Source organism: Notolabrus celidotus, chromosome 10, assembly GCF_009762535.1.
Source record: "Notolabrus celidotus isolate fNotCel1 chromosome 10, fNotCel1.pri, whole genome shotgun sequence".
NCBI lineage: Eukaryota > Metazoa > Chordata > Actinopteri > Labriformes > Labridae > Notolabrus > Notolabrus celidotus.
Genome location: NC_048281.1, coordinates 8,489,672 through 8,515,881, shown reverse-complemented (window position 1 = coordinate 8,515,881; position 26,210 = coordinate 8,489,672). Strand labels below are relative to the sequence as shown.

General features: G+C 42.0%; 1 protein-coding gene across 4 annotated transcripts in view; it reads left to right on the top strand.

Moving 5' to 3' along the window:
* The window catches only part of hecw2a (HECT, C2 and WW domain containing E3 ubiquitin protein ligase 2a), a 45,506-nt gene extending 19,356 nt beyond the window's left edge, over positions 1–26,150 (top strand). For 2 of the 4 annotated variants that reach the window (XM_034694575.1, XM_034694576.1), the window contains 28 exons: positions 452–559; positions 1,787–1,881; positions 2,419–2,485; positions 2,734–2,903; positions 2,989–3,128; positions 3,854–3,954; positions 4,059–4,927; positions 5,910–6,321; positions 6,504–6,596; positions 7,176–7,326; positions 7,660–7,763; positions 7,913–8,037; positions 8,395–8,580; positions 8,800–8,934; positions 9,598–9,697; positions 9,782–9,878; positions 10,092–10,175; positions 10,457–10,539; positions 10,983–11,103; positions 12,295–12,408; positions 12,794–12,946; positions 14,325–14,423; positions 15,545–15,674; positions 16,465–16,611; positions 17,759–17,873; positions 20,655–20,740; positions 22,348–22,460; positions 22,968–26,150. In XM_034694575.1, coding sequence (XP_034550466.1) covers positions 452–559; positions 1,787–1,881; positions 2,419–2,485; positions 2,734–2,903; positions 2,989–3,128; positions 3,854–3,954; positions 4,059–4,927; positions 5,910–6,321; positions 6,504–6,596; positions 7,176–7,326; positions 7,660–7,763; positions 7,913–8,037; positions 8,395–8,580; positions 8,800–8,934; positions 9,598–9,697; positions 9,782–9,878; positions 10,092–10,175; positions 10,457–10,539; positions 10,983–11,103; positions 12,295–12,408; positions 12,794–12,946; positions 14,325–14,423; positions 15,545–15,674; positions 16,465–16,611; positions 17,759–17,873; positions 20,655–20,740; positions 22,348–22,460; positions 22,968–23,079 — 4,310 coding nt within the window. In that variant the 3' untranslated portion in view covers positions 23,080–26,150. Of the gene's footprint in view, positions 1–451; positions 560–1,786; positions 1,882–2,418; positions 2,486–2,733; positions 2,904–2,988; positions 3,129–3,853; positions 3,955–4,058; positions 4,928–5,909; positions 6,322–6,503; positions 6,597–7,175; positions 7,327–7,659; positions 7,764–7,912; positions 8,038–8,394; positions 8,581–8,799; positions 8,935–9,597; positions 9,698–9,781; positions 9,879–10,091; positions 10,176–10,456; positions 10,540–10,982; positions 11,104–11,682; positions 11,731–11,883; positions 11,950–12,294; positions 12,409–12,793; positions 12,947–14,324; positions 14,424–15,544; positions 15,675–16,464; positions 16,612–17,758; positions 17,874–20,654; positions 20,741–22,347; positions 22,461–22,967 lie in introns of all 4 variants that reach the window. The other 2 variants (XM_034694574.1, XM_034694577.1) reach the window with 2 other exon arrangements.
* The last annotated feature ends 60 nt before the right edge of the window (positions 26,151–26,210 follow it).

Here is a 26,210-nt window from a genome sequence, read left to right as displayed (position 1 = left end):
CACAGGCATGCTCATACACACATATATTCTGCACACACACTCCTTCTCCTCGGTCAGCTGAGTTTGGTGCTTCATTAATCTGTGTGTGAAAGTGCTACGAACAGCGGAATTCCCCTCCCTGTTTTTAACTCAGAGGAAGTTTAGGATTTGTCCTTCTGGTTAGAGGTTGTATGAGGGCTATTTTTAGAATGGATTTCACTGATTAAAGGCAAAGTTGTGTTTTTTAAAAGACAGAGTCCACAGACTAAACATAAAGACAGGCAGAGCAGATGCAGCTTTGTTGCAGTTTGTTGTAGCAGGAGCAGGTTCCAGGAATAAAACATGTGTCTCCTGTTGTTTAGTTTAACATTCTTTGCTTTGAATCAGGAGGAATGTCAACACAGCGAGCACGTCATATATCTTAAAAGTGAACACATACTCAGAACTAACTAACATCTATTCTCCTCTGCAGATGAGACCAGTCCGTCCAACGTGTGGGACTGTAAAAACAGAGGGGTGAATGGCACACAGAAGGGTCAGATCGTTTGGAGGCTGGAGCCGGGGCCCTATTTTATGGAGCGTAAGTATCCAACAGAAATCACAACTGAGAAAAGAAGTCAAGGCCTGATCTTATCACTCTGTCACATAGTCACCATTTTGGTCCTCAAGTTAAAAAAAAAGAATGTATGCCAAGTTTATTGTGGACGTCTAAACGCTATTAATGCTAAATGTCGTCAATTCAAGTGATGAATTCTTCAGCTTCTTCTATAACTGACTGAGAAACTGAGTTTGTCAAGCAGGGCCTGCAGTGCCTTTATGTATCATAATGCATTGCATGTCACAGTTTTGTAGTAAAGTCACCAAAACCTCTGAATCTGAATTAGCTAACTGTAACATCTCACTTACTTTTCTGTGAGCGTCTTGGTCAGATGTCTGTTAAAGTTTGAGTTTATCCCTTTCTTCACATACCTCAAATGTTGGTCTGCTCTTGCTTGCCTTTACTGTTGAATCTTTGAAAACTCACGATTCATGGCACCGCTTCGTCATCTTGGCAGGAGCTTTTGCTGACCAAGACAGCATTTGAACATACATGTAGATGAACACACATGCACAAACACAAACACACTGATTATCTGATAAAATGTATTATTGTATGGAACAGGTACCAGGAAAAAAAACATAATTACTGGGGAAAAACAAAGGTTAAAATGTACCAGCTTTAGCATTGTATTCAAAGGGCCGTAGACATGAAATGAGCTCGACAATGGGTTAAAAATGTCACATCTTCATCTCCATCTTCAATGTATGATTAATGTACTGATCATATCAATATATTCACTAATCTATGTATGTAACTACAGTATTGGGATTGTTTGTGTTGTTGGTTATATGTCTGTTAGTATGTTGTCGTTGTATCTTGTCTGTTGCCGCTATATTTATGGGAAATTAGGCCCCCTATTAAAAGCTTGAAATAGCTTCCCTGAGGTCACCCATTTCCACACATCCAACCATTGTGAAAATGTTAACTGAATATATATAGATTTATATTTGTGAAGATGTGTGTGAATAAACTAAACTGAACTAAACTAAAGAGCAGCAGGGTTTGCCTGAGAGACACTGAAACAACTGCAGGATTTGTAACAATAACTATCTATAATGATTAGAAGTATGAATGTTCTTCTGAAATAAAAGGTTATAAGTTCCATAAAAGCTAATCATGACATTAATTGTTATATACTGCCATGTTCTAACAAGCAAACAACAATAAATTTCCCCATCACATAAGTCTTTGCTCCTTTCTCTGCAGCTGAGACGAAGATCTGCTTCAAATACTACCACGGAGTGAGCGGGGCCCTCAGAGCCACGACACCCTGCATCACCGTGAAGAACCCAGCTGTCCTGGTGTGTGTGTGTGTCAGTTTATGTGTGTGTGTCTGAATCAATGAGGTTGGACCCTCTCGTGTCAGGTCAGCTCTGTCGTAATGTTTAGAATATAGTAAAGAGAGCAGAGATTAAAGAGGCAAACATTAAAGTAGAATCATTTCAGCATTATAGTTTTGTTTGTTGGCCTCCATCATGTGAGAACTGCCCACTCAAAGGCAATGCAGTCATGCACAACAATGCTGGAAAGTGTAACTGATTCTTACATTTCATGTTTGTTTTCAGTGTTAAACCAGCGTTATGTTGTTGAGTGTGTCAACAACCAGGGCCAAATTAACCTAGTCAAATAACTGCACCTTGATTTGTGTGTAATAGAGCTTCCTGTAGGCACACAAGTGATTCTTTATATACCACATGTGACATCATTTAGGTGATGTGTATCTGATTCCCTTTACTCCAGTCCTGATCCGTACCACAGTATGATATCTATGAAGTTAAAGGATCACACAGCTGTGGCTGAACATGTTTCTATGTGAGTGTTTTGTTGTTCTCTTACAGGCGGAGGGGCTGTCAGAACAGGTGGGCGTTGAACATCCGAGAAAACTGATCAGCTTTACTTTGACCGGTGAGTTTGACGTGTCTGACGACATTTCAATAGGTGTTGTAAAATGATTATTACTCTCGTCATTTTCACGTACAAATGAGATAACTTCTGGAAGTGAAGCCAATGACTTACTCAAGTCAGTATTGAAGCCCTCAAAAACTGACATCAGACTTTTGGTTTTTAGCTGTTTTGCCATTATCACTAACAATACACAGAGAGCATTACTGTCTAACTCGCCTCTACTTCCTGCGATAATGTCTTTCTCTAAGATCTCCGTGCAACCGGCCTAAAGAAAGGGATGTTTTTCAATCCTGACCCGTACCTGAAGATGTCCATCCACCCCGGGAAGAGGAGCGTCTTCCCCATCTTCAGTCATCACGGACAAGAACGACGATCAGCCATCATCGCTAACACCACCAACCCCGTCTGGCATGGAGAGGTGACATTTTTAGACTTTCACAAATTCAATATACTATCAATAAACTGGGAATGTATTGAGTGTTCATGTTTTTGTTCGTCCACAGAAATACACATTTGTAGCACTAATGACAGACATCCTGTACATCGAGGTAAAAGACAAGTTCGCCAAAAGTCGACCAATCATTAAGCGCTTTCTTGGCCAGCTTACCATCCCTGTGCAGAGACTTATCGAAAAAATACCAGGGTAAGTAGAAAATACAGAGTCCTGCAGATATTCAATCACACACAAACTCTGGAGATGTTTTAAAGTCAGGTTCAGCTTGAGGTCAGTCTGTAGGACAGTAGGACTCATTTTATGACTTCATTACTAGATTGTATATTTGTGTTGAAATGAAGGCTCTGTGTTTTTTATGTTTTAAGCATAAAAACATTACTAGGTGCTAAATTGTTGTGGATCTGCCCAGGTACACTTCAGCTGGCAGAGGCGAGACAGACTGTAACAGTTCCAATGTACTGTTCTCCTTGGAGACAAGGACAGCCAATTAATCTAAGTCCAGTAAAAGTTCATGTTTTTATTCCAACAGGCTCAGGTTGTTTTTTTAATTTGTCTCTCAACATTACAGAAAAGACTCCTGCAGAGAGGGAGCTTTTTGATACAATGAGATGCTTATTTGAACCCGTTAGAGTTGTTTCATCACACTCTTTAAAGCCACTAGACTCCATTCACAATAACAAGAGTCATTTTTAGAATGCAGAACACTTCAGCTCATTATCATACTGCTGTGTGACTTTGGTGTTTTCAAGTTTAGGCTTTCCCCAAACGTTCATGTGCATGTTAGTCTTTCAGAACAGGGAATTCATAAAAATAAGGCCCAGGTCAAAGAATATTCAAAACAAAGCTTTTAAGATTTGAAGTGTGCTGAAGTCAAACATCATGGTGTTGATAAATCTGTTTTGTCTCTTTGACAGAGTCCAGCCTGTAAGTTTCTCCCTGTGTAGGCGCCTGCCCACTGAACATGTCAGCGGACACTTGCAGTTCAAAGTGGAGCTCACATCGACTGGACCTGACGGTATATCTGCACTTCCGTTATTTTATTCATCCCTTGCTTCTTAATGCATTTCCTTGGATTTTGTCTTTTTAACACAGATGAAAAACCCTCTCTGCCTCCTCTAGGTGCCTCCCCTGATTCAATCATTGGCATGTCATCATTGAACGGAGCTCCAGGGACTCCATCAGACGATGAAGACCTGCCTCATCACCTTCCAGGAGTAAATATTGCAGGAGTGGTCTCTGCTGGTCCGTCTCCAACCGGCTCACAGGGTTCACAGGGTATGTGGGAAGGCGGGGCAACGGCCTGTACAGAGAAGGACTTTTCTCTTATTGGAGCTGAGGCAAGATATGTAGACGCTGAAAGCCTGTCAGGCCATGAGACGCTCCATAGGTCACTCATTGAGGGCCTGGATGCTATTGAGGCACCCAAAGGTCCTGGTGAAAGACCTATGGGTGCGGCTTCACCTAGACTGCGTTCTAGCTTCCCCACAAACACCAGGCTCAGCTCCATGCTGCACATCGATTCAGACGAGGATGACGAGAGGTCGGGGGCCAATGACATCACTCCCGTGCCGCTGTCACCGTTGCTGATGAATGGAGAGCCTCCGCAAGTCCACGATGAGGACGACCCATTTCCTGAGATCCACCAGGAACCTGAGCAGCTGGATTCCTCGGTGCTGCTGGAGGAGCCGGGGGGCGCAGGCTGTGCAGCAATTGACTTACCCCCTGATTTAGAGGTGGCTTTGGCGATGGGGGCAGGTCTGGACTTTGACGACGTTTTGGAGCCGGACGTCTTTTCTGAAGTGGACGAGACTCCTTTCACAGAGGCGGTGTCCCATAATCCTTTGCCAGAGGGTGGAGAAGTTCCTGAGGAAGGAAGGGGGCCTCTTGAGGACCCCTCCTCAGAGATTGACACCTGCTCTATGGCAACAGCCCAGCAGACTGTTGCATCATCCTCAGAGAGCTGTCCAATCACACTGACGACAGCTGTGGTGAGTTCATTAATTAAGTGGTCACGACCAAAGACCACAAAACCTCTGGGTCCCTGTTCTGACTGCAGCTTCTATTTATATTTATGATTACTCTACCTGCATTTCATGATCAGTAGATTCAGTGTTTGATCAATAAAAACAGAATACAGTAAAAATGTCACCTGCTCTTCTCAGTAGAGGATTACAGGATGTTGATTTTTAATCTCAGTGAGCTGTCACATTTGAGAAAATAAAAACAGACGGTGGTTGAGATTTTCAAGGTAAATGATATTCTACATTGTGCTTATTAATTAGCTAATAACGTAGCACTGTAATCTCCCACAGTGTGAGCTCTACACTGTTGTTGAAAATGATGCTGCTCTTAAATATCGTCACTATCTTTGATGTATTCTTGATCTCTGAGTGAATGTGTAGCTACAGTCCACTCTGCTGTCTGAGTGTCATTACTGTCCTCATAGTGCACACATTGTACTGAGCAGCAGACTCCTCTGGGTCCTAGCCCCAGCTGTGTCTGTGTGACACTGCACCATAATACATAATTCAATACAAGCTGTTAGATGCACAGTTTGGCACTTTGAGTTTGGATGATTTTCATATTAACTGACTCGTGTTGTATCAGTATGAATCTGGGAACAGAGTGTGAGTGTGAATCTGAACCAGTTTAAAGGGACTTTAAGACAAATGTTCATTTTTTTATCCTCTAGCTGACCCACCTACACACCGATAAATATCTGCATAAACTTCAACTTTCTTTGGTTACCTTGGAGACGGAGTCTATGCTGCCTCATGTTGTCGTTTTCTGACTTTATTCACAGATTTAGGTGGCAGTAGGTGTGAAGGCCTTGCATGTGAATGTATTTGTGATTCAGCAGCTTCATTATGAAGCGTTAATGTGAGGCTGATTTCATGTGTTTCTGTATAACAGGGATCTTTTCTACAGACCACACTTGTTGTTTTTTTGTATTCATGGGGTATCCTGTAGGAAACGGAGGAGGGGGCGGAGACAGCCATCGATCCTGGGGGAGATGTCGTCTCTAGCATCCCACCGACCACTCAGGCTGTGGACGATGAGGGCGGTGGGCAGGTCAGCGGTGGACAGGTCAGCGGTGGACAGGTCAGCGGTGGACAGGTCAGCGGTGGGCAGGTCAGCGGTGGACAGGTCAGCGGTGGACAGGTCAGCGGTGGGCAGGTTAGCGTCACTGAGGCTGCAGGAGAAGCTCCTCCATCCAGCGAGCCAGCCCAAGCCCAGGCAGAGGAGGTCAGCGTGAGGAGGCTGAGCATGCAGGCTTCTGGGGGTGTGGCTGAAGAACTGGATGGAGTGGTGTCAAAGCCACAGGAGGAGGCGGGGTCTGCAGATTCTGAGCAAGTCACCACGGAAACAGATGGGGAAGACGGTACTCAGCTTTCATTGACTCAGTGTTTCTGCAGAGCAGATTTGAAATAGAAACCAGAGTTTGAGTTCTGGCTGGACTTTGTAATCCACAAAGTGTTTTTGATTCTCTAAAGTTAACCGAACTGTGTAAACAATAGTTTTAACATTTCCGTATATTTGAACATTTTACTATTTTGTGTTCAGGTTCCCCTGTAAATGGCCACCCTGTACGTTCGCTTCCTTCTGTGCGTCATGACATCCACCGATACCAGCGTGTGGACGAGCCTCTACCTCCCAGTGAGTGTGTGTGACTGCATGCTCTGTATTGTTTGTCTATCGTAGCTGTGTGTCTTTGTGTGTTCTTGTGTCTCTTTGAATACTTATGTGTCCATGTACATGTCTGATTGTTTTACTCCAAAATTGAGCTATAAATCTCAGGCTTGTTTCCAACAATCTCCACACTAAGACTGACTGTCGACGTCACTATATGATGAGACAATGATGAAAAATTAGAGAATACAATCACCTGAAGTTTTTTCATTAAGTTTCAGAAACATTATCGAGTGATTCGGGATGCAAACACTCCCTAATGTCTTATTTTTGTCTCCTAGGGACCTTAATTTGTAAAATGAACATCCTGCTGATTAGACTGTTAGAGTTCAGCATTTTGTCTTTGCACTGTTTTCTGGAGTATTTTTCAAAAAGGATAGATATAATTGCACTCAGTTATGTTCATATTTTAAAAAGCATCCCGACCTCTGGTCTGTAGTTTGATGTAATCACGTGTCAGTAATTGTTCTCAGCATTTATATTAACAGTTAAGTTCCCCTGAGGCGTTAAAGAGAGACTGTGTATCAATTATTCATTTCCTCTCAGATTGGGAGGCTCGGATTGACAGCCACGGCAGGATCTTCTTTGTGGATCACGTGAACAGAACCACCACATGGCAGCGTCCCACCGGACCTCCTGCCCCGCAGGGCCTGACCCGATCTAACTCCATTCAGCAGATGGAGCAACTCAATCGCAGGTGCACTTTCTAAAACAAGAGAATTATGATAACCATTGAGCTCTGTCCCAAGCTGTAAATATGTATTTTGAGAAGTAAAGGAATTGTGTTGTATCTTGCTAAACCAAGCAATGATATCAGTGATGATGCTTTAGAAATGTCCTCTCACAGATGCACTCTTCTGTTCTGGAGTTTGCTTTAATGGAACAAGCCTCTGGGTTCGTCTTTGCTGCTCTCAAGCTTTGTTTTAAGTAAAGTAACTTTGAAAACACAAAGGCCTACAGAGGGGGAGATAGACAGGTTTTATATCAGTCTCATGTTCAAAGCCTTCATTATGTTTACTCTTTATCCCAGGTACCAGAGCATCAGGAGGACCATAACCAACAGTGATCGGACAGAGGAGCCTCCTGCTGAGCCTCCTGAACCAGAAGGTGATCTGATGCCTCACTCCATTTCTGGTTAGTTTAAACAGACACAGAGAAATTACATGTTTTAACCATAAGAGCTCTGATACATAAAGCTGTATGTGTAATGTCAAATGCCTAGTGTGTTCATGAAATAGGCTGCTCCTCTCCTCTTTGAGCTCTATGTGTTGATCTTGTTGCAGAGTACAGACGAGAAAGTGCAGTCGCTCACTCCAGTGGTCGCTCGCGGCTCTCCCTGCTGCTGCAATCACCCAGCGCCAAGTTCCTTTGCAGCCCCGACTTCTTCACCGTGCTGCATTCAAACCCTGTCAGTCCCACAGGCTTCACTTTCTCTCTCACTTTTGAGGTTTTTAGAATTGTCTGCACACAAACAGACCTGCTTTACTCTAACCACTGCTGAACAGCAACTTGCACAAACAGCTATTCCAGGGTTAAGCTTCTTCTGACACACATACAGACAATATCAGCAGTGATGAGAGGTCTTTGTCCAGAGGGGTCACTCAAATAAACACACACCAAGCCTTAGGTGATGAAGACCAGCTATCACTCAATTAAGGACATTTCATAGATCTGAATATCACACTCCTTAGTATACTATGACACACATTGTTTTCTGTCTCCTGCCCCCCTTTGATGATCTCACCTGTCTGTCTCCTCTGCTCAGAGTGCCTACCGCATGTTTACGAGCAACACCTGCCTGAAGCACATGGTCAGTAAGGTGCGCCGGGACGCTCATTATTTTGAGCGCTACCAGCACAACCGCGACCTCGTCACCTTCCTCAACATGTTCTCCAACAAGCAGCTGGAGCTTCCCCGGGGCTGGGAGATGAAGCACGATCATACTGGCAAGGTGTGTTTCTTTTTTTTCATATGTGACTTTAAACTGAGGATTACCCCAACCCTAAAGTTTGCAAAGTGTATCTATTGATTTTAAACCTTGCTCCGTTGTCTTGTAGTCTTTAGAACAGTTTTTCGTAATCCCTGCTTTCACTCTCCTCCAAGTTAAAAGAGCACAAACTGTGGAGTTGTTTTATGCATGCTAGTTGTTTTCGTGCATCTCAATCCTCAGCCTTTCTTTGTGGATCACAACTGTCGCTCAACGACCTTCATCGACCCCCGGCTGCCCCTCCAGAGCTCTCGCTCCACTGGGCTCCTGGCCCACCGCCAGCACCTGAGCCGCCAGCGAAGCCACAGCGCTGGGGAGGTGAGAGACAAGCCCCCACTGCAGCACTTGTCACCTGAAGTCAACTTAAAGCTAGCAGAGACACTGCGATGTTTAGAGAGGCCAGGGTGAAGGAGAGGAAAAAAGCTCAGTGAGTTTCTGCTTTGTGGGCACAGGAAGGGAACTTTACCTGCTTTAGTGGAGCCATCCGGATTCATCTGTTCTCATCTGAATGTGAATTCTTTGAATGCAGGAATGATAAGCATTGTTTAGTTCATGTCAAATTAATAGTGATACCTTTGTGTTATTATAATAAACATTGCTGACCTAAGTAAACATAACTTTCATTTTTCCACCAAATGGATCACATATTTGGCGGCTTTAGCCCCAAAACATATTCAACTTTGAATGAGCATGATCATTGTGAACGGTCAGGGATGATTTGTTTTAAAGATGCATGTAAGCAGCTTTTTTAAACATTGAATACCATCTGTAAACATATTTGATCTATTTAAGTTTATTTTTGTTCTACGCTGGTATGAACGTACACTAATGACATCCTGAGAGACCAAACCTCTGAGCTCCGGTGCTCTGGAGTGAGATTTTTATGTCAGTGGGAGAGGACATGCAGAACTTATTCCTGGCATGTGGATCTGTCTCAGAACTAGGATGAGATCTGAACTGTAGTGCCTCCTTTTGTCACAGGTGGTGGACGACTCTCGCCAGGCCAACCCGCCCGCCATGCCCCGCCCCTCCAGCACTTTCAGCGGCTCAAGAAGTCAGTACCCGGACGTGGTGCCTGTGGGTATGTGGGGTCATTACATTCACAGAAGCAACTATAAACCCACACAAGACCCATAAATATACGTTTGTTCCTCCTTTTCTCCAGCATACAACGACAAGATCGTGGCGTTTCTGCGACAACCAAACATTGTTGAGATCCTGCAGGAAAGGCAACCTGAGCTCGCCAGGAACCACTCGCTCAAGTATGTTCATGTGTTTGTCCTCTTTTTTTCTTTCCTGTCCTCCTTCAGTGTTTCACTGCTTCTCTTTTTTCTTTACCTCTCCCTCTTTCTTTCTCTCCTACCAGCCACCATTATCATCATCAGTCAACCTGAATGCACAGTTAACCTTTAATCCTAATGGACTGTGTCAGTTTACCCTCTAATGTGCATGTGTGTTTGTGCATGTGTGTGCAGGGAGAAGGTGCAGTTTATACGCAACGAGGGGGTCAGCGGATTGGCTCGTCTCTCCAGCGACGCTGACCTCGTCATGCTGCTGAGGTGAGGCCTGTGTGTGTGTGTGTGTGTGTGTGTGTGTGTGTGTGTGTGTGTGTGTGTGTGTGTGTGTGTGTGTGTGTGTGTGTGTGTGTGTGTGTGTGTGTGTGTGTGTGTGTGTGTGTGTGTGTGTGTGTGTGTGAAGGTAGATGGTTGTGGATCGCTCCACTCCTTCTTTTAGACATCACATTGAACAACTAATAACAGTTACTTCATTTATCACCATCTTCTATGCCCGTTTCTTTCTCACTGTGCTCTGACTGTGTGCGCCTCTCTTGTGACTCCAGCTTATTTGAAGAGGAGGTGATGTCATACGTACCGCCATTACTCCACCCCAGTCACTGCCTCTCCTCTCCTCAGAGCTCCCCTGGTAGGTCTCTGTCTAATTCTGTGTCTGCATCAGCTTTATTGGTATGATACATCTTTTCTCTACTTTATTAAATTCTTACCTTTTTATTAAATTTCATGTCTTTCATCATGAAGGTTGGTTTTTATTGTCTATTTAAAGAATTTGTCAGGAGATTGTTCCTTTATACACAGCATAGGTTGATATGAGTCGAACATAAACTCAGAATTTAAAGTGCAGCTGCCAACCATGCAGCTCTGTTCCATCTCGGTCTGTCTTTAACCATACAAAGAAAATGTATTATTCAAACTTACTGATACATGAATGTTCAACTTAAATCTCTGTTGTCTTTTTCATGCTTTCGATCGATCTGGTGTCTCTGATACCTTACTCTCTGTGTCCATTTCCCATTTTTGTCTTTCTTTTTCCTCCTCTTTCTTTTACTCTATCTCTTGTCTATATCTCAGGCACCCAGCGAGCAAATGCTCGTGCCCCTGCTCCCTATAAACGAGATTTTGAGGCTAAACTGAGGAATTTCTACCGAAAGCTGGAGACCAAAGGTTACGGACAGGGACCGGGGAAAGTGAAGTATGTTTGCATACAGTGACAACTTCAGATTTATGTGTAGATGACGGATTTTGTAATTATTTATTTCTTACAGTGAACGTAATAATAACACTATTAGCCATTTCATAAGGAGTAAGTGCACTCAGTGGAAATCTATACATACACTGACCATACATTCACAGCATTTAGCCAACCAGAGTGAGACCTAGTTAGCTGTCACCTAACCTTAGATTCATCTGTGCTATTTTGGTGCTCACTGCAAAGTTAACCAGCCCCATGGAAGAGGAAGGAGAGTAGCACAAAGAAAGGGAGGATTTAACCCTGAGGTGAAAAAACAGCACTTCTACTATTTACTGTTATTTTGACTGCAAGAGTGACGACATTACAAAAAACTGTCCTGTTGAAACATGCCAGGCAGAAGAAACACATAAGAACAGGAAAAACTTAAATTCACACCGCAATATTCATTTATGTGTCACGATTTTTAAAGTCATCGTGAAATTTTACACCTTTATTGCATATCCCAGATTTTCCATATATTCTGCAGGATTCAGACAATCCTGATGTTAACTCTCCAAATCTTCTTCCTGTAACTATCAGAGTACTACTCGTCATACACTTCAGTAGCCCTTGCTGTAGGGTCAGAAGGTTAGTCTGTTAAATGAACCATGAACCTTGAGATAGTCCATGTTTTCATATTCTGCATATTAATCTGTAGGCAGGGCCAGATTTTGGTTTATGCTGTGTTTTGGCTTTGTGTTTTGTTCGTAGTGTAAGTAGTGTCACCCACTTGTGTTTCAGTGGGCGTTGGCTGGACACAGGGAAACAGTCCGTGGAGAGGGCAAGAAGGGCAGAATACAATCTGCTGTAATGCAATCCCAGAACCCACGGCAGTCATCTAACAATGATTTAACTTTGATCAGTGTCTATTAATGATATCAGTATGCAAGCGCAGTTAACAGTCAGCCCTTCAACACTGTCCGTTACTCATCACCAACTCCAGTCTCACAACTCAAGTTGGTACTTCAACTGTAAACAAAGGCAACACATGGAAAAGCCAGCAATCACTTATCGCTGGCTACACCAGGGGGCCGGAAAACTTGATGATCACTGATGGTTTTCAAAATAGACATTTAGTTATTAAAAAGTAAAGTATTTAAATGAATGCCATTTAATACATCAGGTACAATACCTGTGTGTTTGTGTTTCCAGGCTCATCATACGCAGGGATCACCTCCTGGAGGACGCCTTTAACCAGATCATGTGCTACTCTCGTAAAGACCTGCAGAGGAGTAAACTTTACGTCAGTTTTGTGGGCGAGGACGGGTGAGGAAGACACATTTAATTCCCACTTAATTTCCTTATCATACTTCAGGCAGTATGAGTGTGAAATATGTGTGTTTGGTAACTGTAATAGATCCGGTACAGTTTCACTGAGAATCCAGTCTTATCTGGAGTTTGAAACTGAACAATTACACACAAATCTGATAACATCCCAGCAGCAGGAACAAGTGTGGGGAAAGGACTTCTTTCTTTCTGAAATCTCGTAACATAAGCAGGAAGAGTTACAATCAACAAAAACATCACACTATGACTTCAGAGAGGATTTCCAGCGTGACTGATGATTCCACCATGAACGTTGGGGTTCATGTATTTTTTTAAACTTACCTGAAAACATGTAAATAATGTGTTTGCAACGTGTTTACTGCAGGCTGGACTACAGTGGACCCTCCAGAGAGTTCTTCTTCTTGGTGTCCAGAGAACTGTTCAACCCGTACTATGGTCTGTTTGAATATTCAGCCAATGACACGTACACGGTCCAGATCAGCCCCATGTCCGCCTTCGTAGACAACCACCATGAATGGTAAGGTTTCAACACATTGATACATGAACTGAACATATTTAACACAAGTTGATCTGTCGTTAAAATGTGTTTGGTAAGTTAAGAGCTGCTCTGTCTGTAAAGTGTTCATGGTGTCTGCTCTGACCACTGGGTGCTAATCCTAAAATAGAAGTCATTTGTGAGGTGCTGGGTGGAAACTTGGATCAGCAAACTGTGAATCACCAGCCAATTCAGACTCAGATGGATGGATGGATGGATGGATTTAAGACAGGGAGGAGGTAAACTCTAAGGGACTGATTCGTAGATGGATTGGTAGATGAAGTGATGAAAGAAAGTAAATAAGGACAGACAGATGGGACTGCAGGATAGATGGATGACCAGGTAAATGTAAAGATGATGGATCAGTGTTTAAATGAATAAATTAGATATCTATGGATAGATGGATGAGTAGATTGGCATTGGTGGATGAATAGAGAGATGGAAAAGCGTTTTGAATAATCAATAGATGGATGGAGGGATGGATTGGTTCATAGATGGATGGAGGGATCAGTGAACAGATGTGCATGAAGATGGATGGATTCATGGATAAATGGATAGATTTTTTCACAGAAGACTGGGTGGATACGTTTGTAGATGGATGGATGATTGATTTGTAATTGGATTGATGAACAAAGATATTGATGGATAGATAAATGGGTAGATTGGTAAATGGATGGACTGAACACCCAACTCATGAGGTACAGGTAGACATTAAACATCATATGGGTGGGATGAGGAAGAATTTGGTACAAAAATGAAAGTCCTCAGGGGTGTGAACATCTACTGATGTTTGTCAAAAGGAAAAATGTCAATCCAATACTTTGTTCCTGTAGAGACAACTTTACTGAAGCAACACAATCAATTATATAAGTTATAATTAAAAAAAAAAAAGTATCATAGTACTCAATCACACTGATAAAGCACACACATTAAAAGAAATGGATGCTATATGTGAAAGAAGGCTCCTTAGTGTCAGCCTGGTGCCAGATCACTTACTAAGTTGCACAGCTGCTTCCCATCTCTGCTGTAAGTCTCTTCTCTCCAGACTTCAGCCCTGTTCTGACTCAGTGCTTCGCCCCTGCAGTAAATCTTGGGGGATTTAGTTTGTTGTCATGAACAATGTCACCATCTGGTGCATCCTAAGTTGGAAAGTCAACTTCAAATTTAACCTAAGCCTGTTAAATGTAACATGAAAGTGGTACACACGAGCTACAGCGTTTATGCTTCTGCAGAAAAAAGGCTGTTTTGGTGTGCTGAACTCTGTCTACCTCAAAATAATCTGACAGAGAATATGAAGGGACTTTTTAATCCACCTCTAATGCCCATGTCTGTGTTTACCTTCCCTCTGCTCTGTTTTTAGGTTTCGCTTCAGTGGGCGTATCCTGGGTCTGGCTCTCGTTCATCAGTACCTGCTTGATGCCTTCTTTACACGACCCTTCTACAAGGGCCTTCTTCGCATGTAAGTCCTTCAGACTGCTTCCCTCTGACTTCCTATTCCTGTACCCAGCCTGCAGGGCAACAGCACTCTCAATCAGCTCCTCCTCACTAACTTTACGAGAGCGTGCTGAGAATATGAGTGTTTTAGTTGAAGACTCTCAGCCAGCAGCTGGCTGGGTTTCCTATCAGGAGGAGCAACATTTTTATTAATAGCTTTGTCCTAACAACCTCAAACCAAGCCAAATGTCTGCAGAAGGGACAGAATATTTAGGGACTAATAAGGCTCTGAGACACTTCAGGAGTGTGGATCTGTACAAGGCTCCTCCCTTATTGTGCAGACAAGAATTTATACATTTGAAATAAAAACACATTTCTTGGTAAAATGACATACAGTTCTTAAAAGCATCTTATGTTTCCGATAATTTAAAGGTTCACAGGTGACTGTTGTCTGTCAAAATCATACGATTGGTGGTGGTGATTCACAACAGTTTAAACTAAAGAAACTGCTGTGAAAAGCTAACATACGGTGTCCATAACTAGACTTTAATTGTTTTTATAAATGTGATGGTTGGCACATAATTTGGCAATTAAAACACTAAATATCTCACTGTACTGAAAGCAAAAATATACAATCTTGTGCATCCATATATCTAAACCCGTGTATAATAGAAGCAGTTTACAGAGAGTGTCAATGTTCTCAAATATTCTACATAAATTGACAGAAATTATGCTCCCACATGGTACTCCAATCACTCACTCTCTCCTCTGTGTCTTTTACAGCAATCTTTTGAATAGATGTTTTAGCCTTGATTAATATTTTGTATTCAAAAATCCTGTCAGTGTGTTTCACCCTCTCCTTTCATTTATCATCTCAGTAAGCATCTCTCAGTCCTTAAACATGACCCGGTGCATCTCATTGGCTTTATCCTGATACATAATAAAGTTAAGCAAACATATTTTCTCTCCATGCATCACACTGGGTTATATTTTACTACCTCCAGCTCTCTCAGGCTGTTGTACACAGGGTAACTAACCCCTGACCTCCCCTCTTACAATCAGCCATGGTTTATGAGCAGGGTAATCCATCAATACCTTGTTGACCCCTCTCTAAGCTCCATGTAACCTCTGCCTGCGCCCGTGCAGCCCGTGTGACCTGAGCGACCTGGAGTTCCTAGACGAGGAGTTCCACCAGAGCCTGCAGTGGATGAAGGACAACGACATTGAAGACATGCTGGACCTCACCTTCACTGTCAATGAGGAGGTCTTTGGACAGGTTTGTCTGTCTGTCAGTCTCTCTGTCTGTCTGTCTGTCTGTCTGTCTGTCTGTCTGTCTGTCTGTCTGTCTGTCTGTCTGTCTGTCTGTCTGTCTGTCTGTCTGTCTGTGGTTGAATAAGATGGATTTTTTATTTTTAGCTGCAGTCTTGTAAAAAATAAATCTGCATTAATGTTTTAAAAGCTGGGCTGTATTTTTAACTTTACTCACTTTGGAATAGCTCTGGAGGATTACCTCAGCAGAAGGTTACAGTGTACTCTGTGTGTGAAAATGCAGCCAATAAAAATACATCTTCCTAACTGTTTTCTTTAATCACTGAAAGGTTAAAAGTGTTATTAAAGTGTCTGATAACATTATGGAAAGATCCCTACTGAAGGAAGCCTTTTTTTTGCGAGGAAATATCTTTAACCAGAAACGTCTCTCATGTCTCTCTAAAGCCATCAGACTCCTCAAACAAAGATATGAATGTTACCTCACAGATAAGAGTAATTTCTGGTCTTTTGTTTTATTGTGTGACTTTGGTGTTTTTAAGTTAGTCTGGATAAAACATATGAAAAAAATAAAGAAAAAAAGCTGAATCGAGTCAGCAGAAGAGAAGAAACTCCCTTTTTCTGCAGGCTACTTTTTTTATCTTGTTGTTGATGGAGTCTGCCGTCTTGAAGGAGGAGATATAAACATTTTCCTTTTTGAAATAGCAATCTTCTGGAGTTAATGCAGAGCTTCTTCTACCTCATATTAAAAAAGTCTAAACTTTCCTTTGATAATGACGTTTCTGTGTTTGTATCTGCAGATTACAGAGAGAGAGCTGAAGCCGGGCGGTGCTGGTATCCCCGTGTCAGAGAAGAACAAAAAGGAGTACATAGAGCGAATGGTCAAGTGGCGTATAGAGAGAGGAGTGGCGCAGCAGACGGAGAGCCTGGTCCGAGGCTTCTATGAGGTACAGCACTTAATATCATCATTAATGAAGTGAGGAGAGCCTTTAGTGAGGACAGTGAGGAGGATTTTCTCCTTTAAAGCACATAATGGCCATTATATACTCTCTGACAGGACCGTTGATCAATACCAGTGACGCAGTGTGTTTGCGTCATCGAATCGGATGCTAAGGATCTTTTTTCCAAGACGATCTTTCCAACCACACTTTGACTCACGTCTGATATTTTCAGATGATTAAGTTTGAACTGGAAAGGTTAAAAATAGTTCAATCAATTAAGACAAAAGAGCAAGAGACAAATCAGAACTGAATTACATCCTGACATACTCTCTTCACCAGACATCTGTGTTCCACAGTTGCTCTGCTTGTTGGCGTATCTATCACCGGGGAAGTTCAGAGGTTAAGAAGATTAAATTGATCAATGAATAAAAAGATGTCACTGATAATTCAGTCATACCTTATTTCATACCTCATATGATTCAGTGATATTTCAGTGAGCACTGCCCTCTGACTTCATGGTCTGAAAAAAACTACCAGAAAGTAGTGTCTGGCAAAGAACATGATCCAGAGAAGAATAAAATGCAGGAATGTAAAGTATGGAGTTATTTTTATAACAAGCTGAACACACAGCTGGGTTTGGATTTAAATCTAAGGACACGTTCTTAAACAGAGAGTCTGCAGCGGTCTGTTCAAACTCAAGATGAGGAGAGGTACACGTGTGTGTATTTCTCTTAAACTGTACATGAGGGACCGAGAATGCACTTAGAAGTGGATCTGGACTTCTGAGAGCTTACAGTCCTCCATGATGTACAAGCTGAGGATGACAAAGTGAGCCATGAGAGGTCTGAAATCTGGACCTGTGCTCAAATGGTGCTTTTCTTCGCAAGATGAAAGACTACCCAGACTTTGTGTGTTAAATTATAAGGCCTCAGTTTGTTAAATAAATCAAATCCAACATTTGCCACAAACAAACTCATCAAGACTTTTATTTTCTTTGCCGCATATGTCTCTTTAATTCTGCGATAAGAATCAACTTTAACAGATCTCTGTGGATGCACTTCACTTCCTCAAACACTGCACAGTACATGGACACTAAAGTTTAAAGAATAGGCAGCATCATGAGTGACACCTTGTGTTCATGTGTGTTTGTCAGGTGGTGGATGTGCGCCTTGTGTCCGTGTTTGATGCCAGGGAGTTGGAGCTGGTGATTGCGGGCACTGCAGAGATCGACCTGGCAGACTGGAGGAACAACACAGAGTACAGAGGAGGTTTGTAGAAGCTGCAGGGAAGCATTGAGCCAGCAGAGCAGAGATGTAGATGAAAAGTGTTCATGGCACGCTGACAGCAAGGTGAGACAAAATTCAGCAAAGTCAAATGGAAACACTGGCTAATGTTCAAGTGATACTTTCATTCACAACTGCAGCCTGTGACTTCAACCATCAGGGCTCACTGCAGAACCACTTTGTTTTTTCCCTGGGAAACAAGACCACTGCAGAGTTTTCTTGATTCTTAGTTTAAAATGACACCAAATCAGATTTAAGGTTATTGTTAAAGGGATATTTCAGTGTTTTTGAAGTGGGGTTGTATGGGTTTTATATCTCTAGTAATTGTACTAGCCACAGTGGATGCTGCTCAGCTCTTTCCCTGTAATGAGAAACTGCAGGGAGAAACAGCACGCAACCTAGGCTACAGTTTGTGAAGGTGGGGTCATTTCTGCTCCTTTTGAAAGATTCTGACCCGAGTACTCATCTTGGTTTAGGTGCACACTCTACTGGGACTTTACTTTGCAGCCAGAAAGCTTGTTCGTTTTTGCACTATTTGTGGACACAACACAGACGTGCTCCACCTGCAGCGCATTGATCAGCTAATCTGACCTATAAGTGCATCACTGATTAATTGTCAATTTCTGACATTTTCTCATAATGTGAAGGAGGAAATGCCTATGATCACCCAGTGGACACGAACATGTCTGCAGAGTTTGTTCAGCTCAGTCTTCCCCTTCAGCAGCTAACACAGTGTATGTTGATCGCATAAACATGTTGTGCAGATCACGGGTTGTGTCACTGTGCAATAAATAAACAGTAAGAGTCAACACATACTTTGAAGACAAACTTGCATTCGGCCTTTCTGGTTTTTCCAGATTTAACTCCTGAACATTGAAGAAAGTCAGAAACAAACCTGGGCGTTAAGTTCGGCAGTGGACTCTGGTTGGTGAGCGTCGCAGACTGCAGCCCTGTCTGATCCACTGGTTTATCTTAATTCCCAAAAGTCCAGAAGTACTGTTGTTACCAAGTTTAACTCTTGACTGCAAGTAGTTTTCTTGGTTCCTCAGTTTACACACCTGCACGATATCAGTTAGATATCAGTTACATATTAGTTACATAATAGTTTAATATTACTTAAATTGTTAGCAGAGAAGTTTCTCCTCTTTCTCCTCTGGTGCATTGAATCATCTTTTCCCTGTAAACTCTGGCTAATAAAGGTGTCCACTTGTGGCCGCAGTAAACTGCATGACATTGGCGTGTTCAGAATCACTCAGTATTTAGTTTGGTTGCATTTATGTCTCTTTGAAGATGCAGACCTGAACACCTGATTAATGCGCTGGAGGAGCACGTGTGTTCGCGAATAGTGCAAAAACAAACAGGCTTTCTGTTGGCAAAGTAAAGTGCTGAAAAAAATTCCAGTAGAGCCTACACCTAAACCAAGATGAGTGCTCAGGTCGGAGTCTTTCAAAATTAACTAGATTATGTGGCAGAAATGACCCCGTCTGCAGAGAACTGTAGCCTAGCTTGCATGATGTTTCTCCCTGCAATTTCTCATTACAGGGGACAAGCTGAGAAGCCTCCATTGTGTTTAGTACAATTACTAGTGATTTAAAACGTATACAACCCCGCTTCAAAAACCCTGAAATATCCCTTTAAGTAGATTTCCAAACACTACACAATAAGTTTCTCTCGGTGTTTGGTGCATGATAATAAACTTAGACATACAACACAAATATAAAGCAAGTAAACAGGAGCCATATTGCTGTCAGAAAGCATTAGACAAATAACAGACACTGCAATAGTATGAAAGAATGTCATATAATGTATATATATCCATCCATTTGGGACTATGTGTCTGTTTTCTTAGTGTACTGAAAGACTTACTAGTTTTTGTATTAAGGTGCAATAGTTTACATGTAATATTGTAAATTTACATAGATAATTATCCTTAGGGTGTGTAATGAAGTTATGCAAAAGAGTCAGAAAAATATTTCCATGCACATAAATACATATTTATCTGCAGGAAATACAGATAACAAATGAAGTTAAAGGGAAAAACATGTGATGTAGATATCAGCAGGAGACACGAGAGGTCACTTTTACAGCAGACAGTGTAGCATCAACCAAGTTTAGATGTTTGGAGAAAGATTGTAAAATTAAATGAAATCATAATTCAGTTGAAGTGTTTTCAAACTACAAGCCTGTGTTTTTGAATCACAATCAGCTGATTCATCTTGTTTTCTTTACTGCATTCATCTCTATAATTGTGTCTGTTACTTTGAATACTTCTCATACAATACACAGAGAGTTCTGAGTTTGAGAATTCATTTCATTCAATATTTAACAAGTGTATCCGTCTGTGCTGTGATGCACTTTGTAATGAGTGTTTGAATCTTCAGGGAGGTCTGCTTTTTAATTATTGTAATAGATATTGTGTTCAGTACAAGCATGGAAGCGGCAGTGTCCAAACCATTTATAAGAGATCACATTAAAAGGCTTTTTAAAGGTCTGGCCAATCCCAGTTGAGAAGCCGCCAGCAGCAAGTAAGACAAGAGAACTCAATCTGACAATCGGCTATGACTCACTGCGAGGCTCTTTTAATAGATGGATCGACTGAGACGGACCAAACGGCTCTGGCCATTAAACATTAAACAGCAGAGCCCATTCAAAAATCACAGTGGAGATGTGAGGGAGAAGGGAGGTGGAGAGGAACAGAGGGGACGGACGGAGGCCTGATTTGTTATTCATCTGACTCATGCACCATCATCATCTATCTCCCCCCAGGTTACCATGACAACCACATAGTGATTCGCTGGTTCTGGGCAGCTGTGGAGAGGTTCAACAATGAGCAGAGGCTGAGACTACTGCAGGTATGGCACGTGGGTAACCGCATGCACACAGGCTGCCCCCGTGTGGAGGCCCGGGGAGCTGCAGGCACTGCAGAGTCGTGCTGAAGACTGCAGAGAGATGTTACTCTAATCTATCCATTATGTAGTCTGAGTGTTCAGTCGCACACAGTCGGCTGTTTTCATTAAAAACTTTTGATTTAAGGGAATTAAAAGTCCTAGATTTTTAAAGACTTACACACTACCAGTCAAAAGTTTGGAAACACCTTCTCATTCAAGGGTTTGAGTTTATTTTAATTATTTGAAACACTGTAGATTAATAGCAAAGACATCAAAACTATGAAAGAACATATATGGAATTATTTAATGAACAAAAAAGTGTTAAACAAAGCAGAATATGTTTTATATTTTAGATTCTGTAAAGTAGCCCCCTTTTTCCTTCATGACAGCTTTGCACACTCTTGGTATTCTCTCAGTCTGCTTCATGAAGTGGTCTCCTGGAATGGTTTCTAATTAACATGAGCCTTGTCAAGAGTTCATTTGTAGAATGACTTGCCTTCTTAATGTGTTTGAGACCATCAGTTGTGTTGTTCAGAGGTAGGGTTGGTATACAATGGATAGCACTGTTTGACTACTGCTGTAATCCATATAATGGCAAAACCAGATTATTTCGCAGTTTTGATGTCTTCAGTATTAATCTACAATGTTGAAAATAATTAAAATAAATAAAAACATAGAATGAGAAGGTGTGTCCAAACGTTTGACTGGTAGTGTATATTCTGAGGTCTAAATGATTAATAAGTGGAAAAAAAGTTTTGGAATAGTTTGCTGTAATCCATCAGCTGTAGTGGCTACAAAATAATCTGTGCAGGGACGTTCACCTGAGCAGTGTGTGTCAACACTGTGTTGTTCAAACCAGAAATAACCGTTACCTTACTCTCTTTCAAGCCTCCTGGACTCCATACAATAAAATATGACATTTTACCTCATAGATCCAGGAGGTTGCTGCTCTGCTGATTTGATCTGATGGTTTTTGTGTTATTTGAAGTTCAACTAATACTGAGGAGGGTCAAAACAGAAAAGTTGATCACTTTAATCTGTCAGCTGCTACACAGCTGTAATATTTACATGCTAACCTTTGTAGAGAAGTGCTTCTAGACAAAGTGTGTACACTAAAAGTGATTACATTAAGTGTCAACAACACAACTGAAAGGATCGTAAAGGCCCCAAACTGAAATGGGCCCCAACAGTCGTCCTAGCTTTTCTCCCTCAGAAAGCACCCCTGAGTATCTGTCATATTGTCAGACATATAGAATAACAATCTGAGTCTATTCGTTGCAAAAACAAACTCTTCAGAGGGTGTACTTTGATCTGGCACATTTGGTGAAGTGGTAGTTATTAAAGCACCTAACAGCTGCACTCAATCCTACTGATGCTCTTCCCCTAATGGCCTGAACCGTCTACTTATTTACACACAATACAAGTAAGCCCTGTACGAGTAAATACAGGGCTCGGGTTCATGATGGAGTTTCTTTGTTCAAATTCTCATCAAATATTTTTATAGATAATTCCATTATTTTCTGTTGCTGCTTTCAGATTTTCATGTGACTTGTATTCCCCTCTGTCCATAGTTTGTGACGGGCACCTCCAGTATTCCCTATGAGGGGTTTGCCTCTTTACGGGGCAGCAATGGACCTCGGAGATTCTGTGTGGAGAAGTGGGGAAAAATCACCTCTTTACCCAGGTAGGTTGTGATGTGGGATCAATATGAACTCTGAAGAACTGTACATCAATCTGTTCCCGATAGTTCTATATTCATCTTATTTTCCTGGGGTTACTCTGCCATTTTATTCTTTACCCTTCAAATATATATTTGTGAGCTTTTGGGAGTTAAATTAAGAATTACAACGTGAGACTAAACAGTGAGAGAGTGATGCCTCAGAGTGCACAGTGGGGAAAAAAGGTTATCTTTGCACTAAGCACAACCACTCTCTATCTTTGTTAAGGCTTCACAGTTTTCAAAATGCCCTCTGCTAACTAATGTGGCCAATATTTCAAAGAAATACTTTATAAATACATTTTGTATAAATCCTGTTGACCTACAATAAAATTCAGACCTTTGAATGCTTTGCATGTATTTAAGGCGTCATCCGGACCTGTTACATGTATCTATGTCTTAAGTCTGACCTGCACGCTTAGTCATGTTGTCTTCCATCTGGTAATCTTTCTGCGTGTGTTTGTGTCTCAACAGGGCTCACACCTGCTTTAATCGCCTGGACCTCCCCCCGTACCCGTCCTTCTCCATGCTCTATGAGAAGCTGGTCACTGCTGTGGAGGAGACCAGCACGTTCGGTTTGGAGTAACGTCATATCAGCTTTCACACAGGTTTACCTTTGGAGACAGAACAATCTGGAAATCCACCATTAAGACTTAAAAGAGACCTGGAAAAATAAAACTAATATCCTCAAAAGGCAACTAACCCCTCCTGTGGATAACTCTGCTGTGTTTTTAAGCTGGCTTTTTGTCACCCAGCATGCAAGCTTCAATCGATTCTCTGCCTTTCTCTCTCATATCAAACAGAAGCCGATGACATGAGCACGGTTTAGAAGAAAGGCAGAAAATCAGAGGTCGGTTTGAAAAGCTCTGTAGTACAATTTCTTGTTTTCATGGTTACCTTTGTTCATGGAGCCACATGTGTGCTTTATCTCTTCAGTTAATGGCCTTGTTTACTGGATTTCTAGCACCCCCCTCCTCCTCCTACTCCGGACTGCACCTCAGAGACAGCTGCTCAAAATCCACTAAGCTCCCTTCTCCCTCTCTGGACCTCTAAACTGTGTCCTCTCTGCACTGAGGCTGCGTCATTATGAACTATAATACACACACCGATCACCTTTGCACAAAACACACACAAATATGGAACATGCTCTTTTTTTTAAATGATGCAAACTTGTGTTTCCCTTAATATTTTTCTATCAGAATGGAAAGAAATTACATTTTAGATGTGACTTTTAGACGTTAGCTGGAGGAGGGGTTACACTAGTTTGCACAAATACATGATCACACACACAAACATAGAGAAGATATAAAAAAAAAACTTGTTTTAAGAGTGAAAAGATTCTTCTTGCACCGTTCTGATTCCTAAAAAAAGGAAAACTTCTAAAAACAAACTGTAGTGACGTTCATGGACAGTGTTAGCAACACGTTCTAATGATGGCAGGTTCTGGTCAGGACTGTTACCGTACATGATGCCACATCAGAGCTCTTAGGACTCATCTGAGACATAAAGCCATGTTTCTGCATTTACTCAACAAATAGTTTGCTTAATACATACAGTATTACAGCATTAGCATCGATGCTGTGATAGAACTTTCTTACAATGTAACTCTCACTACAGAATACAAATACATTCACTTACAGTTAAATAGAAGTGCAGGGTTCCTGTCGTTGAACAGTTCCACACATTCATCATGAGCAATAGAGGCATTTTCTCACACTGACAGATGAAGCCCGCTCATAACTCTGACACAGCGTCCTTCTCACTGATCTAATCGCCTCCCACCTCATGAAAGTGATGAATGTACCAAATAAGTGACTGAATGTATGAACCTCAAGCAACTGTGTTTTGCCCTTTGAGGAAGATTTGAAGAAGAGGAAACACAAAGTTTGAAGCAGAGGGGGAGGAAATCAAAGGTGACAGTTGCTTGAGAAACGGGGACGCGTTCCACTCTACGTTGGCACCGCGAACAGGCCTTGAGAAGAGCTGAAAGGACATAAGCCTGGAGTCACCCAGGTTGCTAGTTTCTGGTGCATTGGTGGGACCTTTTTTAGTGCCTCTTTGGTTTTCCTGACCGTGAAGTGAAATTTCATAAGGGAAGCTGTTTTATTTCCTGTACAAGTTTGACCAGATCCATGTGACCCACAAATCAAAGATGGAGAAGGAGCTGCTGTTAAATTCTCACACAGATATCAACTGCACGGGGCAGTAACGTGTGCTCTTATTACTAAACTACATTTATAGCAAAGAACTGGTAATTTTGTCCTCCGTGAATGACCTGTCCTGGTGTCAAAATTATGTTTAAGGAACAAGAATCAGCCATTAGGGCTCAGTGGATATCGTACTTTAGAACTATTGGCATACAAGTCCATGCCAGACAATAGTTTTGTCTTGAAAGCATGTGATAGAACATTTCTCTAACTCTTAAGTGCACGACCCAAACCCTGAGGACCCTCACACACTTTCTTACATGCACACAAACACACCCTCTAATACACATACTTCTTTTCTATGGGGTGCATGCAAGATTACACCTACTGTACAGAGTCCTGTTGGAGTTTGACCACAGGGGCTGGAATAGAGACAGAGAGCTTCACAGACTTTCCTATCCCAGCCCCCCCTCTCCCAGTCCAATACTGCATGCGGGATCTCCTCTGTCAGCTCTGTGAGCTGTGCTGGGGCAGAAACCCCTAGATGGCGTTGTGTACTAGCTCGATATTGCATGCTGAAATAGTGCAACACACTGTCCTTACTAGCTTTTTTTGCATGAGGATTTCGCTATCCATTCAGAAAAAGGGGTGAGGAAGCTGGTCAAGTTGTGTCACTTTGGTTGTGGCGCTCACTTGAGGCATGTGTCCTTATGCTTACCTGGCACTGTCATACCCTGAGTGTTATGCTCATGGGAGCAGGATGTAGGGAATAGGTGCTTTAGTCACTTAGTTTTTGCTCTGGAATCTGACAACGTGTGAATGCTGTAGTTTGTTTTCTCTATGACAGTGTAACGGCGAGTATTTCGGCAGCATGTTTCAAAGATGTTGTTACTTTCACATGTGCGTGTCTGCCTATCTTAGTAATAGGTTGATGGTTATGGTTCGTTGCTGGTGGATCAGTGATGAATCAATAGGGCTGTTTTGATTTTGTGAAATGTGAGAGCACATGTAAGTGTACCATGTGTGCGGTCCTGTTTGTCTCTTTGTATATAAATGTATATGTATGTCTGTCCTCGTGTGTGTGTATAAATATATATTTTGCACCGAATGTACCAAAGGTTTGGGGCTTGCAAAGTCAACCATTAGGCCTGCTCTCTGTTTCAGTCTAACACTCACATCCCACCTGTGGCTTCTGCCAAACCCTTACAGAGATCCCTCATGTTTGCTTGAAGGGCATATTCGTGGCATGAACAACAATGCTTCACATTAGGATAGAGCTCATTCACCTGGTCAGTGGGATGTTTTCTGCTGCAGAAGACGCAAAGATTGATGACTTGCTTCACTTTCAAATGAAGACAGCTGAACATCTCATTTTTCCTAGATCATTTCTGACAGGACCCGGCTCCAGTTTTCAGAATTCCACTCTATGCAAAGCTCCTGTATGTGTGTCTCCATCTCACCCCAATGATTGTAATAAAAGAGAAAATATGGCAAATTTTGATTAATGATACATGAGTCTTATTTGTCTTTTTCAGGACTTTTCTACCTAAAAAACAAGGCAGTGTATGTC